At 42.0% G+C, this 16,424-nt stretch overlaps 1 protein-coding gene across 1 annotated transcript in view; it reads right to left on the bottom strand.

The window, feature by feature from the left end:
- The window catches only part of LOC309480259 (E3 ubiquitin-protein ligase TRIM11-like), a gene marked incomplete at its 3' end in the record, with an annotated part of 24,300 nt that extends 7,876 nt beyond the window's left edge, over positions 1-16,424 (bottom strand). Inside the window, exons 1-6 of the mRNA XM_082144670.1 lie at positions 15,349-16,424; positions 10,708-10,803; positions 8,595-8,828; positions 785-929; positions 387-422; positions 8-285 (exon numbers count right to left, since the gene is read on the bottom strand). Coding sequence (XP_082000796.1) covers positions 8-285; positions 387-422; positions 785-929; positions 8,595-8,828; positions 10,708-10,803; positions 15,349-15,732 — 1,173 coding nt within the window. The 5' untranslated portion in view covers positions 15,733-16,424. The remainder of the gene's footprint in view (positions 1-7; positions 286-386; positions 423-784; positions 930-8,594; positions 8,829-10,707; positions 10,804-15,348) is intronic.

Raw genomic sequence — 16,424 nt, 5'->3', positions numbered from 1 at the left:
GAATCACAGTCCAGAATCCATCCTCTGGTTTCAGTGTGATCGTCCGCTTCCTTTTAATGGATTCTCTGATCACTCCTAAACACCACCCAGTCTTTCCCTTCACCTGAACCTCATAGTAAAATCTCCCTGAACTTAATCCCTCCTTTGCCAGAACACAAAGACCCACATCAAATCTCTTTGGGTTTTCTGGGACGCCCTGCTCAAAGTCTCCATCACTGACTTGTTTTCCATCATCAGACAGGATGAGATATGAATTTGCTGAATCAGGATCCAGAGTCACATCCACTGAGAGAGAACAAAATATATTCATGTGTACAGTATATAATACAGATTATAAACAAAGTATTTTAAGTGTATTGAAGAAAATGGTGTCAGTCACACTGTACCTGCAAACTCCTGCACAAACTCCAACCCCGTGGAAACTGATGATAATATAATGATGAATTATTTATAGCAATAATTTCAAGTTAACAGTGAGTTTCTCTCTATTAGCAGCATCAATGGCATGTAGTGAAACTGGTTATATTTCATGTTGTTTACATGTCGCTAAAGTAAGTTAAAGTAATACTGCAATAACTGGTTATGGCATCAGTTAAAGTTTGGATATAACTTTAAATAGACTAGGTTTAGTTAGTGATTTTATCATATCAGTGTAATACTAACTTGGCAAGTTTAAGTTATCACCAGCAGGTCACCGGTGCTTAAATTTTATTTAACCCACAATATATCTTGAAAAATATAGTTACTAACAAAAATCTATACACTGTATTTGATATTCACATACCAGTTTGACTGAGTTTTTCATTTAGAGTCCCATCCAGAGTTTTCTTCAGTTGAATCAGAGCTCTCTTCAGAGAGTTCACTTCAGAGTCAATCCTGATCTCAGTCCAGTTCTTGGTGTGTGGACGAGTGTACAGGGATGAGCTCATCTACAGCAGGAGAGAGAGAAGACTGGTAAATATGATGATTATTTTTAAAGCAGTTAATTCAATATTTCATTTCATTTTACACAGTTGAGGCAAAACCTCTGTATGGATATGGATGGATACCACCATACTTCCCCTAAATATATTAGATATTAATAAATTTGATATTTTCTGTATTAAAACCTTTCTGAAATATTGAAATATGCAAATGAGTTAAAGGTTTTTACTTAGGGGATTTAGAAATTCTCTTTTTATCACTCCATAAAAAAGATTGATTGAAAAAAATATTTGTCACCATGTTTTTAGGAATAAAATGTTGTATAAATCAGGTGAATGGTGTACAAACAAACCCCTCAGTAAAAACCTTCAGAATATAGACAGGAATAAAACTGTGTGGATGTGGGAGTATAAATACACAGGGAAAATTAATGACAGACAGCTGAATGTAATCAGTAAACAAGGAGACTAACTAGGATACAATTAATACGTTTACACGACAACGATATGCTTAAAACTGAGAAGTTCTTCCTTTAACTTTTTCGCATACAGACGACACCGTTGTCAAAACTATACCCATTCACACGGATCTGCGAAAACGACTAAAAACGCTGTATTCTGCTGCCAGGCCATTAGATGGCAATGAAACACTTTAGATTGAACACGTATTAGGCATGTGCACGACGTCATCGTCTTCATAAATTCACATTTTAGTTTTTTATACGGAGAACGTTTTCAAAAACTTGCACTTTGAAACCCGTTTTCAAAACTTCTGGTTGTAAATGCAACGCAAATTTTTGTTAATTTACATTTATTCATTTTTAGCAATGTAGTAATTTATTTGTAATAAACACTTTAAGTGGGCTATTAAAAAAGGCAGTTCTAGGGGCACTCCGGCCCGGAGAAACGAGGGGTCTGACCACAGGCTGAGAGTTTTGCGGCAGGCTGGGGTGATTCTCACCCGAAACGTGCCGCTGTGCCACGCCCCCCTCGGGACTTGGTCGTGAAGTCAGTGCTGCTTCCGCGACCTTCGTAAAGACGCAGGGAGACAGGGCCAGCCCGAAGGGTAGGACTTTGTACTGATAAGCTCGACCCTTGAACGCGAAGCACAGGAATCGCCTGTGTCGCGGCAGGATGGAGACGTGAAAGTACGCGTCCTTCAGGTCGACCGCTGCAAACCAATCTCGGGGACGGATGCACCGAAGGATGCGTTTGTGCGTTAACATCTTGAACGGAAGCTTGTGAAGGGCCCAATTCAAGTGTCGCAGGTCCAAGATTGGTCGTAACCCACCTCCTTTCTTGGGTACAATGAAGTATGGGCTGTAGAAACCCGACTTCATATCAGCTAACGGAACCGGCTCTATCGCGTCCTTCCCCAGTAGGACTGCGATCTCCGCACGAATAACAAGGGCACGTTCGGACAGCACTGAGGTGTACAGAATGCCGCTGAACCTGGGTGGACGCCGGAAGAACTGAATCGTGTTGCCGAGTCTGACAGTATGGAGGATACAGCTGGACCTGCCGGGAAGCTCTTTCCACGCTTCCACAGACCGGGACAGAGGGACCAGAGGTACCACAGACGTACCCGGAGGGGGGCAGCGGGGTGGAGGATAGGGACCCTCCAATGTTACAATCGACATCCTGTCCTCTAGGGGAGCCGTGAGCAAGAGATCTAGTCGGTCAATTACAGAGAGACTAGTACTCTCAACAGAGGGCTCCAATGGCATCGGTGTGATGGAGGAGTGAGGAGCCCACAGGGAATGGTTACCGGGCGGAAACTCCATCACTGATCTCCGATCACCCATCCCATATGGCACCCTAGGGTGGGGTGTGGTAATGGGGACTGCACCCTTGCGAACGAAGGCAAGTCTCGATCTCAACACCAAGACAGTCATATTCCCGCAATGGGAACATGAACCGTCCACAAAAGCTGCATCAGCGTGCTGAACACCCAAACACGTGACACAGCAATCGTGACCGGCCGGGAAGCTCTCTCCAGGCTTCCACAGACCGGGACAGAGGGACCAGAGGTACCACAGACGTACCCGGAGGGGGGCAGTGGGGTGGAAGACAGGGACCTGGTTTGGAGGGCCCGGAGGCGGCCCGAAGCGAGGTCTGAGTGTGCGAGGCAACACTTACCTGACTCCACTGGTCGGCAGGGGTTACGGGAGAAGGCGTAATCGGGCCTGTTGGCCTGTCGGTCACTGGTGAGCGCACGGCCTAGACCACCCTTATGCTTGTCCATGAGTGCTTTGGCCTGGTAGACCTGAAGCAACGCCAGGGCATGCAAAGAGGAAGCGGCTTGCCCACAGGCTCTGTACGCTATATCTGTAAGAACAGACGAGCGACCACAGGCCTGAGGGGGGAAACGAGGATCCTCCACCCGGTCCGCAGCGGCCGGCGGGCACAGGTGCACCGTGACAGACCGCTCGACTGGGGGAATAGCCTCGTAACCCTTCACCGCTCCTCTGTCAAGGGTAGTGAGGGGGGAAGTACTCTCCAGGTCGCTTCCGGCAGTAAAAGGTGCCTTCCACGATCTAGTGAGCTCTCCATGCACTTCGGGAAAGAAGGGCACTGGGGCGGCGGGCTGAGAACCAGCACGGCCCGCCCAGAGTTACCAATCATCCAACCGAGACTGAGCGGCACACGGTGGAGGGCTCTATGCACCGAGACAATGGAAACATGAACCGTCCACAAAAGCTGCATCAGCGTCCTGAACACCTAAACATGTGACACAGCAATCGTGACCGTCAGAAGGGGACAGGGAACGACCACATCCAGAAACGCACGGGCGGAATGACATCTTGAAAAAGACTCAAACGCACCCGTGTTGCTTTTTCAGAAAATGAAAAACCTCTCACCAGTAACCAGGGAAATGATCACTACAACACTGACAGGGATGGTGCAGCCTGTACCAGTGAAGCAATCACTCTTCTCGCCCTCAACCGGCCGTCAGACAAACAAACACAAACAGAATGTGATGCTGTTAGAACAGCAGTTGAGTGCTCAAAGAGCTCGCGCTGTAGAAACACCAGCCAGGGAGGGATTTCCTGAAGTAGCACCGACACACTCGCTCATTGTAGAAAACAACACTCTTCAGAGATTCCGTCATAGAAAACTATCGACTCCGAAGCGAAAGACAGATGGTGTTTGCATCCGCTTCCGTATTTATACCCGCCTCGCGGGGCGGAGCGCGTGATGCAAATTCACGTCGCCATTGCACGCATTGCCTCGTTCAAACATGCTCGAAGAAGATAGGCTCCCTAGCATGATCCCATTCAGTCGACGTCGATTATGTCAGACGTTCTCGACTGAAAGGGAACCTCTTGTTATTGTTTAAGCTTTAATTAAATGGTTACATAGGTGACTGTAGGGGACTAAACAGAATTACTATTTAAATAATGGCAAGCATGGGTGGCCTATTAAATAGTATTTGTCATAACCTCTGACCAGGGCTTGACATTAACTTTTTTGCTTACCAGCCACTGTGGCTAGGGGTTTTCCAAAGTTACTAACCACTCAGCATTTTCACTGGCCACAATTTTGACATGGATACCATAGGGAAAAACTGCCATATAGATATTTTAATATTATTTCATAATTTGGCAGCCGGTATATTAGGCTGCTGTCACTTTAAAGGAACACTTCGACTTTTTGGGACTTTAGCTTATTCACCGTATCCCCCAGAGTTAGATAAGTCCATACATACCTTTTTCATCTCCGTGCGTGCTTTAAGTCTGTTTGACACACCCACCGCTAGCCTAGCTTAGCACAAAGACTGGATGTAAATGGCTACAGCTAGCATACTAATCCCAATAAGTGACAAAATAACGCCAACATTTTCCTATTTACATGTTGTGATTTGTATAGTCACAGTGTGTACAAATAACAAGGTTATATGAGACACAAACATTTTTTTAAACGTTTAAATACTGGGAACTATTTTCTCAGAAGGCGAAGCACTGCTACTTGGGCGGAGTGATGAGCGCAGCACCCGAGAAGCCCCGTTCCGTCAACAAAACCAACGTGACTAACTAGCTAGTAGCGAACGTGATTCGTGATCATGGCTGACTTTGAGGAATTGTTTATTTGGTATCAAACCAAGATCCAGAACCATATCATTTTGAGCCAGAATACACAGACGCGGAGTTACAAACTTTGGAAGCTGATAGACAATGCCGAACAGACTGAGGTCGAGGGGAGAATCAGAACGGGAGTAGCCTACTATTTCACAAACAAGGTCACTGTTTCTCAAAAATGAAAACTGCCCATACCCCCTCCAATTCATTAGCAAGTTGAATGCTTCAGTCCTGAAAGTTACCTTTAGCGCCGCTTATTTGTTACTGGGGCGATAGAGCGCGTTTGTGACAACACAATATTAACATTACAGGGGATACCTGGAGCCCGGGAACAACTGTAATAGTAGTGAGCACCCTATTCATGTAATTGTGTCACGAAGGTTACATTACATCTAACGTTAACGTTAGCTAATGGCACTGTAACAGTAGGCTAGTCATCTAAAAACATAACGGGACACTTACCGCAGGCGATCCACTTTGTCCTGTCTTTACTATCGATGGGATGGCCGTAACGTTATCCTTCAGCACACGTTTCATGGTCCGTGTGGCAAATTCCATTTTTTTCAAAATAGTCGTCCTAGTGAAATGTTCTGAGCAAACGCGATAGTCCTTGATGATGTCTAGAGGTGTGTTTGGATCTATATCCAGAGCAATAGCCATTGATTCATCAGGTCAGCGTTTTTGTTTGGAATTCCCCTGTTTATTGTCGCAGCTCTTTACAATACAGCGAACACCCATGATTGTAAACTTTGCATTTACTATCTAGTAATTGCTGACTCTATTACTCCAACTCTGAGCGAACTCTCTGCTCCATAACCACGGCACTTCTCGGGTGCTGCGCTCTTCACTCCGCCCAAGTAGCAGTGCTTCGCCTTCTGAGAAAATAGTTCCAGTATTTAAACGTTTAAAAAATGTCTCATATGACCTTGTTATTTGTACACACTGTGACTATACAAATCACAACATGTAAATAGGAAAATGTTGGTGTTATTTTGTCACTTATTGGGATTAGTATGCTAGCTGTAGCCATTTACATCCAGTCTTTGTGCTAAGCTAGGCTAGCGGTGGGTGCGTCAAACAGACTTAAAGCACGCACGGAGATGAAAAAGGTATGTATGGACTAATCTAACTCTGAGGGATATGGTGAATAAGCTAAAGTCCCAAAAAGTCGAAGTGTTCCTTTAAGACCTGACACACTGACCCATTATACTGTTTTAGTCAATATACTTGTCTTTCTGCTCGCACAGTTTGGGTGTGAGCACGAAATCTGCTGCAATGAGTAAAATTATGCTCATTACGAGCAATCCCTCGCCAAAATTCAAGCCCTGTAACATCAGCAATATTCATCTGGAGCAAATGAAACGAGTGAGTAAAGGGACACAGGTTTGTGTGTCAACTCTAGGGCTGGGAATCACTGGGTACTTCACGATACGATACGATACGCGATACATAATATCACGATATGGCGATACTGCGATAATCGATATATTATCAGTAATAACTCACAATGGGTTATTCAGTAATAACTCACTCGTTTCAAATTGGCCTTGGCCTATTTAAGCCAAGGCCAAACCTGAAGTCAGGACTTGTTAACCAAGTCGGAAAGCGAGAGTGCAACTGTGGTGCCTCAAGCGAACAAAACCTTTGTGTACTGGTGTACTGTAGATACGTTTTTATTTTTTTGAAGAGTTTTCGTCTTTATTTTTTGTTGTTGTACTTTTTAGTTTTTTTTTTTTCTTTTTGTGTGCACCTGTATATATACTTCACTGTGGACGGTCTTCTTATTGGCACTATAAATAAATTCCACCTGGCACGAAGTGCTTCTGCGAGTGCGCCATCCTTTTACGGACTCACATTTTCTCCCCGAAGGCGAGCTGGTAGGCTCGTCCTCATCACACCGCCATACTCCTCCTGATCCGATGCACCACAGAGAAAATAGGCCAAAAGGTATCCCATTGGACACAGCTGCCATCAGACCTAACAGTCTCGGAACTGTTTGACAGTGAGTGACTGGCCTAGCTTAATCTTGCTCACGGTTGTGAGGATCGAACCGATATGAGCAGAAGATAGACGTGTCTGCATTGTCATCGAATCCCACACCACACCAGAAAAAGTGGTCCTCTTTAATGGAGAAAGCACACTTCTTTTTCCGTTCAGCCTTAACCCCCATACATTCATGTGGGTGAGGAAGACATCTCAGTGGCAAACCGCCATCTGCTCCACACTGAGCCAGTATATGGGGTGACAAGACTAGGCCGAAAGTAAGAACCCAATAGTGGGTTTACTATTACTATTAATACCCCCCATCCTTCTTATGAATGATAAAATACCAGCTGTAAACGTGGATTCTCTGTGGGGGGAAGGAACACGTTTTATGGCCCCTTTCCCCAGCAACGCCGTTATCTCTTGTTCCATAACCAGAGCTTGCTCGGGGCCTACCGCTGTGGACAGGACCCCCCTGTGCGCAGGACCCAATGAGATATATTTTGCAGTAGTTTCACGCTGCTAAAATCTAATAAGGGAACCAGTTTCTCAAGACTGGTCTCTGATTTTACACGAGCAAGAAATTCGATGCCCTGAAGCGGCGAAGCAGCAGGGAACAGCCCAACTGATTTCTCTGAGACCCTCCTCAGAGGAGGTTAGCATCCCAGTGCCGCTAAGTTTCCGGGCGGACACTGAGATATGGGCTCGCCGGAGACCACTGCGCCCCTAAGCACACCTCTTCCCCGAAGCCTTCTTGAAGATAATGACGGTCCTCAGATCTTACCTCGGGAAGACTTCAGCTGAGAGCGCCACCCCGACACCCAGTCTTTTAGTGGGGGCTCCGGAGCAGACGCTATGCTTCTTTTGAGACATGTTTGGCAGAAGTTCCCACACCGCCAACAATTCTACTAAGAGAACCAATCTCTCAAGACTAGGTCAAGGTCTAGGTGTTACTCGAGCAACCAATTCGGTGCCCGATTTCACGCGTGCTTCACGATTCAATCACACAGAGAGCTTTCCCATAGCGTCAATCTCGATGCATCGCGAGTTCCCTTGAAAGGAAAATAAATATTTTTCACAACACTAGATTGCTATATTACTTTTAATATTATTTTAGATGCCTTTTTAAAAGACTACATTTGAAAAATAAAATTACAATTCAACCCGCCAAAGTGGCTAGTAGGAGTGACTGCGCCACTGCTGAAATCCACCCGGTTTGTCAAGCTCTGCCGCCTCTGACTAATGATCAGACTGGCAAGTTTGTGACTGTGAGATTCACCTTAACGGCCGGTGTGAGACTCTGAGCAACATTGGAATTCGACTTAACAAGTACAATCTAAAGTAAAGAGTTAAATAGAATAATCAAAAATCTAGATAAATTATAAATAATCCATTGGCATTCCAACCTAAATTCGAGGTCAAGATAAAATTGAGTCAAATAAAACTGTAATTGAAATTAAATCACTTTGCGCACTGAAAAGACAGAACAAACAGGAAACCTTCAGATACACCATTGGACACCGTCATTGGGCCAATTTGGTGGACCTTAAAGAACATACAGTTTGTCCTGTAATATTGTACATATTGACTGAGACAGATGTTGACAGACCTGTATGAGATGGAAATGATCGTCAGTGTGTGAGAGCTGCTCCAGCTCAGTGTTTCTCCTCTTCAGCTCAGTGATTTCCTGATGCAGCTCTTTAATGAGATCTTCAGCCTGTTTCTCTGCTGCTTTCTGCTGTTCCTCCATCATCTTCACCAGATCAGACTGACATCTCTCAATGGAGCGGATCAGATCAGTGAAGATCTCCACACTGGAGGATCTCTCTTTCTCTGTGTTTCTCTGATGATTGAAAACAGTTAAAATATATTCTATTTGTTAATCTATTACATATTTATTTACATATTATTTAAAGGGATAGTTCACCCCAAAATGAAAATGATCTCATCATCAATTAACCTCATGTCACTTAAAATGTGTGATTCTCAGTGGAACACAAAAGACACTCAAGTACAATTCACCAAGATTTGTGCTCTATGGGAAAAAATTATGTTTGGAGCAAAATGAGGGTTACTAAATGGTGGCAGAACTATTAGATCGGGCCCAACAAATCAAGCCCGACCCTACCCGAGCCCGAGCCCGTTGTGTCCGAGCTCGGCCTGGCCCGACACGTTCACTGTAATTATGAGCCCGAGCCCGATTTAAACCCGACCATTTTTAATATGTGGGCCGTTATAACCAGGGGCGGCGCCAGGATTTTTTTTAACGCAGGTGCTGCTGTGCTAGATCATTTAGACTACAGGGTGGAGCTGCGCAGTTATATATATTATATAAATACTATTAATAAATGAGCAAAAATTGGCCACTCAATATTAAATATTAAATTATTTTAATTATCACAATTAAAGTTTTAATGTTATTAAATTGGACAAGCACAACATTCAGCATTCAATCAAATATTCTTAAAGATTAATTATTATTAATAATGTTACTTCAACATATTGTTATTTCAACATAATATGTGTGTGAGCAACAAGCAAGATGTGCATTTGTAAATTCGGTGACAGCGCGAGTTTCAAATGGTGTAAGTGACCGCGGCGCGCCCGCGACTCCATGTCATGATTATATTGTCTGGTAAATAGATTTTTATGTAGGCTATAAATCTAGGCAGTTGGTTGATGAAAAATGTATTAAAATTAAATTACAATTTATACTAAACGAAATTCACTTTAAAGAAAAGCTTTCTTCAAAACAAAACTTAACAAACTTGAAACTAAATGTGCTTATTCAATGGCTAAAACACGTACACTCTCTTTTTTAACAAATTGCAGCACATTCACTTAATTCTGAATTTTGCACATGTTGAAAGGCATTTGTTTGTGAATAAAACATATCTGTAACATTTATCACATTCATAATTGTGCGTGTATTTATTAATTATTATCTTAATGAATAATGCGACAAGGAAGAAGCATGTAAACTGCGTTGTTTGTTTATTCAGAAATAATTGAATGGATCGGAAAAGTTACAAAAGAGGACATCGAGGGCTGAGGCTGACTACTATCATAATTTCTGTCATGGCAAGACTGCTTCATGTGTCTGTTCATCGTCGAAGTCCCCGTTTTTTTGCTGTCATAGGCGAGCAGCGTGCCGCATTTAATGCACGAGACAAAGCCAACACATATGTTGTCACTCCCCACGACTAGTTTAAAATGTTTCCATAGCTTCGATTTTCCTCCAAACTTGCTCAAAGTTAATTCTCCTGTTTTAATTTTTTTCTTTGCTTCTTCAAGCACTTAAGCTACAGAATAGTACAGCATGCACAGCAGGTGTGATGCGTCACGCGTGCGAGACTGCGAGTGCGAGTGGACGAGACGCTGCGCATGACACGTGACGTGCTTTATCAAGGGCCCGACCCGACCCGGCCCGAGGACAGTGGCGGGAAATATCGGCCCGGCCCGGCTCGCGGGTCGGGTCGGGTCGAGTCCGGGCTCGGGCTCGGGCAGAGAATCTAAGCTCTAAGAACTATCAATGTAATTCAACGCCTTTATTTTTCAACGGCTAATTTATTTATTAATTAGATTGAAATATTATGATGCATATCATTTTTTTATGTATTTTTTGCTAGGATAGTTAGAGAGTGAACAAAAAGTGAAAGTGAAAGGGGGATCGGAAATGACCATGAGTCAGGATATGAACTCGGGTTGATCGAAGCACAAACCTTTCTCAGCTCTACTGAGTGTTTAATCTCTTGAATCTTCTTCATTCTGTCCTGGATCATCTGATGAAATTCTGTCTGTGTCTGAACCAGCTGATTCTACATCCAGAGAAAAACATAGACACATTTATTACTGAATATAGCTTTCCATCTTCTGAAAGTCTTATTTAAAAAATAATAATTTTAAGATCATATGAATTCAGAATTATACTTTTGAATCTTTTAGTCCATGTCTGACAGTTTTGAGGGTAACAAAATCAGCTTTTATCAGATGCAATGAAAGACTATTGAATTTAGCTGTTATTTAAATAAAAAAAGGGACAGGTTCTTCAACATGTCAAGACACAGAAAAGAAAATGTCTAGGTTACTAATGTAACCCCCATTCCCTCAGGGAGAGAACAGAGACTTTATGTCAGACTGAACTGATATATTGGGATCTCGCCTGAGAGCCCAATCACATTTGAGTGATTAAAGAACAAGCCAATGGACATTGCGAGTGAGATTTGCATCACAAGCCACTCCCCACTTCCGGGTATATAAGGCAGCGTGCAAGCTCTCACATTAAGTTTTCTGCTGAGGAGCTTAGACGGGGTCCCGGCCGTTTCAGCGAAGGTACAGGAGTTGTGGTGAGGGGATGTAAAGTCTCTGTTCCCTCCTTCAGGAGGGAAGTGACATTCCCTATTAGTCAGTCATGTTCGACGTTACATCACACTGAACTGACGTATTGGGATCCCTATGGAAAGTGCCACAACAGCTGCCCAGAGTAAGCCGCCTAGTCCCCATTAACCTGTTGGGGTGGAAGAAAGGATAGGGCTTTGCACGGAGAATGTCAATCACTGGTGTTCCTTCTGACCATATACAGTGAGACTACTTGATAACACTGGGAAAGTGTGCCTATTCCAACCAGAAAGGAATGCTACGAAGACAACATCTTGCCTGTAGGGAGGTAACGTGGAGTTAAGGTGCACTTAAGGAGAGCAGGCGATTTCGGCGACATGAGCGACCGTGACCACTGGCGACTGGATGGGACATGTCCAGCGACGCAACAAAGTTGAGATATGTTCAAATTTATGCAAATGAAGAGTGACTTTCGGGAGCGACAACCAATAGGAGTAAAATCAGTGGAGCGCACGTGGTGTACTTGAGTCTGACCAAGGCAAGATGAATGGGAAGCTCATTTTAGCAGTTAGAAACTGTCCTATAATTTATGATATGTCTTAGTGTACATACTGTGGTATTCACTTTGCTGACTCCGAGCCTGAATGGTTTCTTGAACCCAGATAGACTGGCATTTGCCCTTTTGCTGCAGTTAAGAAGCCGTGATGGCAAAGAGCACTCGCTGTTTCTCGTTCATCTTAAATATTATGCATTTTATGTACTGATTTCATTTATGTTTAGTCTTGTCCTTCCAAAATGTTTGTTTGTAGAAGCAAGAAAACTGATTTGTTGTCTACAGCATGGGATAACATCTGTGAATGTCACTCAAAAACATCACTAGGCAACCAGTAGTGGGAATGCCCACTAACGACCTCAACACCAGCAACTGGCGACATGCAGCGACAAGTCGCTTGTAGTGTGAATGTACATTTACGCATATAGACTGACCATTTGGGCAGTTCTACATATGGAAGATTTCTGTGGTAGATCCGGCCTTGTTCAGGGGTGGTCAATAAGACATGGGCTAACCAACATGGAAAGCAATACCGTGGGAGAATACACATATGGGATCACCTAGGAGGGGAATAAAAACATATAGGCATCTTGTCTAGTACAGGGGCTGACCAACCGGGCATACACACAAGTACTAGACCTGGCTTCAGATGCCTCCGCCGCATCTGACTGCCAAGGATGCTGGGGAATTAACCAAGGTTCAACAGTCGGGGAACTCACCTGAGGAGCAGAATAGGCGCTCGTATCCCATACTCAGAGGGAAAGGGTGCAGCAAGCGAGACACCGAGCCAACCTACCTGCACATTATTGTACAAAACCAATCTTGGTGGCGAACGCACGTGAGGAGGCATTTCTGCGTAAGCATCTTGAACGGAAGCTTGTGAAGGGCCCGATTCAAGACGTGCAGATCCAAGATCGGTTGTAACCCACCACATTTATTGGGCTACCTCAGCATGCTTACGTCCCAGAATCATGAGGCAGTGATTGTGGCTGTCAGACTGGGCCAGGAAACGACCACATCCAGAAACACATGGGTGGAATGACATTTGAAAAAGACACAACGGCCACACCCGTTTTTACTGTTTTAGGGAAAAGCGGCCGGGGCAACAGCCGCTGCACTTAACCGTGCAAACACTCAGCAACCGCAACCTCCGCTGTAATATGCAACCAACACAGGAACAGCTTCCCTCTTGTTCCGTAGAACGTTGATTGAAGAGCAGAGTGAAACAACGTCTGCTCTGCTCCGAAGCAAAAGCTTACTGTGTGAGTTTGCATGCTGCCTTATATAACTGGAAGCTGGAAGTGGCTCGTGATGCAAATCTCATTCGCCAATGTGTATTTCCGGCAACTATAGTTGCCGCAGTGCATAGTTGTCATTTTCCTTTTGTAAATAATTTTCTAGATGTTGTCCATGATTTATTTCTCAATGACATGCAAGCAAACAACCAAATAAAGGATTTCAAGAAAAAAAAAAAGGTATTCACTTCCTCCCTGTCACATGAGGCTGTCAACTTCCTACCCCTACTTCCAGGAAGCATGGCGAAGGCAAACCCTCCCAAAGAAAGGTCATTTTCATGTTACTACTAAGTATTTTTTGTTGACATATATATATCTACATAATCATGAAGGTCTCTAGAATCATCCAAACAAAACAAATCTTACAAGAGATCTATAGTTTTTTGTATACTTAGTCAAAAGTCCAAGCGGCAACTATAGTTGCCGGTGGGCAAATGCCTTGTAAGTACATATATCATGGGAAAATAGGGTATACTGTGTTAATAGGTTAATAAATCAAGTTTATTGGTCTTGTTTAGTGCATAAACATAACTTAACCCTTTAAATGACATCTCTATATAGATATATTTTTTTTCTTCATTCTATTTATTTGTATTTATTTATTTTCATTTAACTTTTTGATACACAATGCCCTGTTATGGCTGCACTTTGTTCTGCACTACGTTCCACAACTTTAACCCTTGTGCGCTGTTCGTTTATGGTTTACAGTCAGGCTGTTTGGGGTCTGAGAGACCCCAGGCAACAAAATGTAATTTTGTAACAATATATATATATTTTAAACAAATGTAATTTTACTCAGTTTATTTATGTTTTTACTCTACATTTGGACAGTTTTACTCCACAAATGTTCAAAAAAAGAAAAGAAAAATTCTCCAAAAAAAAAAAAAAATTAATAAACAATTTGCCTTATAAAATACCCACATTTCTAACTTTCATTCATCGGGATAACATGGATAATTTGACATGGTTTAGTGTAAGATTTTTGGCCAAATCTTGGAAAATGCAGTTTTAAAAGTAAAAAAAAAAAAAAAAACAGTAGATGGCTGCAGAGCTCTAAAAGTACTAAAAGTTTCAAACTAAAAGACATCTTTTCACAAGTTTTTCCAGTTAGATTTATATCTACATATAATGAAATCACAATTATAACAATAAAAGTTACTTTTTGTCAAAGTTTGGCAGTTTTTGTACTGAAAAAAAAAAATCAGTTTTCAATAATGTTACATTATGATTAGAATCAAACCTGATCAGGATGTTACAAAGAGAAAAGTTGGAGTTTTTAGAGTTTATCATTTATTTCAAACATCTGTTTTTCATATAATTCTACAAATTTAAAGTGTGCCACTTCATTTCTGTCTGTGTGTTCTGTGTTGTTTCTGATTTTGAGGATGAATTTTGTCCATTGATCAAATTCATTTGATTCTAATCATAATATAACATTACTGAAAAACAGATTTTTTTTTTCAGTACAAAGAGTGCCTAAACTTTGACAAAAAGTAACTTTTATTATTATAATTGTGATTTCATTATATGTAGATATGAGTACAACTGGAAAAACTTGTGAAAAGATGTCTTTCACTTAGTCAAAAAGCAAATAGCAAATAGTGGTGCTCTGCAGCCATCTACTGGTTAAAGTGATAATTTGTTACTTTTAAAACAGCATTTTCCAAAAGATGGGCAAAAATCTTACACTAAACCATGTCAAATTATCTATGTTATCCCCATGAATGAAAGTCAGAAATGTGGGTCAAAAAGACCCTGAACAGTGCACAATGGTTAAGGCAAATGGATTTGTTGTTTGTTGTGTTTTCATATTCAAGAGATTATAAGCTAGATGCCGTTTTTTTGGGTCTGCATCAAATGTTCTTCGACTTTTATACATAATAAATTTGTTTATGAATAAAGATTGATCTGTTGAAAGCAGTTATTTTGAGATAAATGCCAAATGTTCTCCTCCTATTCATATTTTACATTGAAGGGGTGCATACAGCATATTTGCCCACCGTCAACTATAGTTGCCACACATTCAAATATGATTTTCAAGAAAGAAAAAAAAAACCTGGGGAAAATAAATGCAGAACATGTTCACATAGGACACTATTAACAGGATTATATGCATGAAACCATTCAGAAAAATTTGGGCACAAATGGGTTAAAGTGTTTTGTTTGTATCTCTTTACCTTCTTCTCTCGACTCTCCTCCTCAATAGGAACAGTTTTGTGAGTCCTGTGTTCTCCTTCAGTGCAGAACAGACAAACACACGTCTGGTCATCTCTGCAGAACAACTCCAGAGGTCTCTCGTGTTTCTGGCATATATAATCCTCCAGATTTTCCACAGCATTGATGAGTTTGTGTTTCTTTAGACGTGGGACACTGAGATGAGGCTCCAGATGAGTCTCACAGTAAGAGCTTGGACACGTCAGGCAGGTCTTCACAGCTTTCTGCTTTCTTTCACCACAGATGTCACAGAACACCTCAGATTCTCCTAGATTGAGCTTCTCATTAACCCTCTGGGGTCTGAGGTGTTTTCTGGGCCCTGGAGGTGTTCTGATATGCTCTGACATTTGTGCTTATTTCTGTTACTTGTGACATTTTCATGGCTAAAGTCTGATTACACTGTATTAAGCACAAACTCTGCTACAATAATATGTCAGCAGCATGTATGTAAAAGTTTGTAGTTTTGAGATAATGACATTTATGCGTGGTTTGTGAAAAAACTAAAAAATTGTCACTGAAATAAGGTTATAAAACCCATATTGATTATTTCTTCACAAGACTTTTGAAAATTGTATGACGTAGCCTAGAATATTTGCTCCAAAACTATGTGAAAATCATCCTGCATACTCATTCAGATAAGACAATATATTGATTTAAAATTTGTAAGACATGTTTTGTGTAAGAAAGCTTTATGCGAGTAGGTGTAAACACATCCTGAATATTAATGGCTTTCACACCTGAGAAAGACAAAGACCCTCCCCTAATGGCCCTATCAGGGGCTATCAGGCCCTATAATTCTGAGCAACCTTGCACAAAGAATGAGGAGATTTAAAAAAGAATGGCTTTTTGATTGTTTGGATTTATTTACAACACAACATAATCCAAAAATACACAACAAATGACAAAAAAAGCACATTATTTAACACACTGAACTAAAGACAGAGACTTAATCAGTTACACACCTTTGTGCCATTCCTGAAACATAGTACTTACCTTTCATTTCCATGGTGTTTGATTTTTCACTTTACCATGTTCATGT

The sequence above is a fragment of the Leuciscus leuciscus genome, assembly GCF_965113295.1.
Source record: "Leuciscus leuciscus genome assembly, chromosome: 18".
NCBI classification, from domain to species: domain Eukaryota; kingdom Metazoa; phylum Chordata; class Actinopteri; order Cypriniformes; family Leuciscidae; genus Leuciscus; species Leuciscus leuciscus.
Note: the sequence above shows the minus strand (reverse complement) of the source record. Positions and strands in the feature narration are given on the sequence as shown.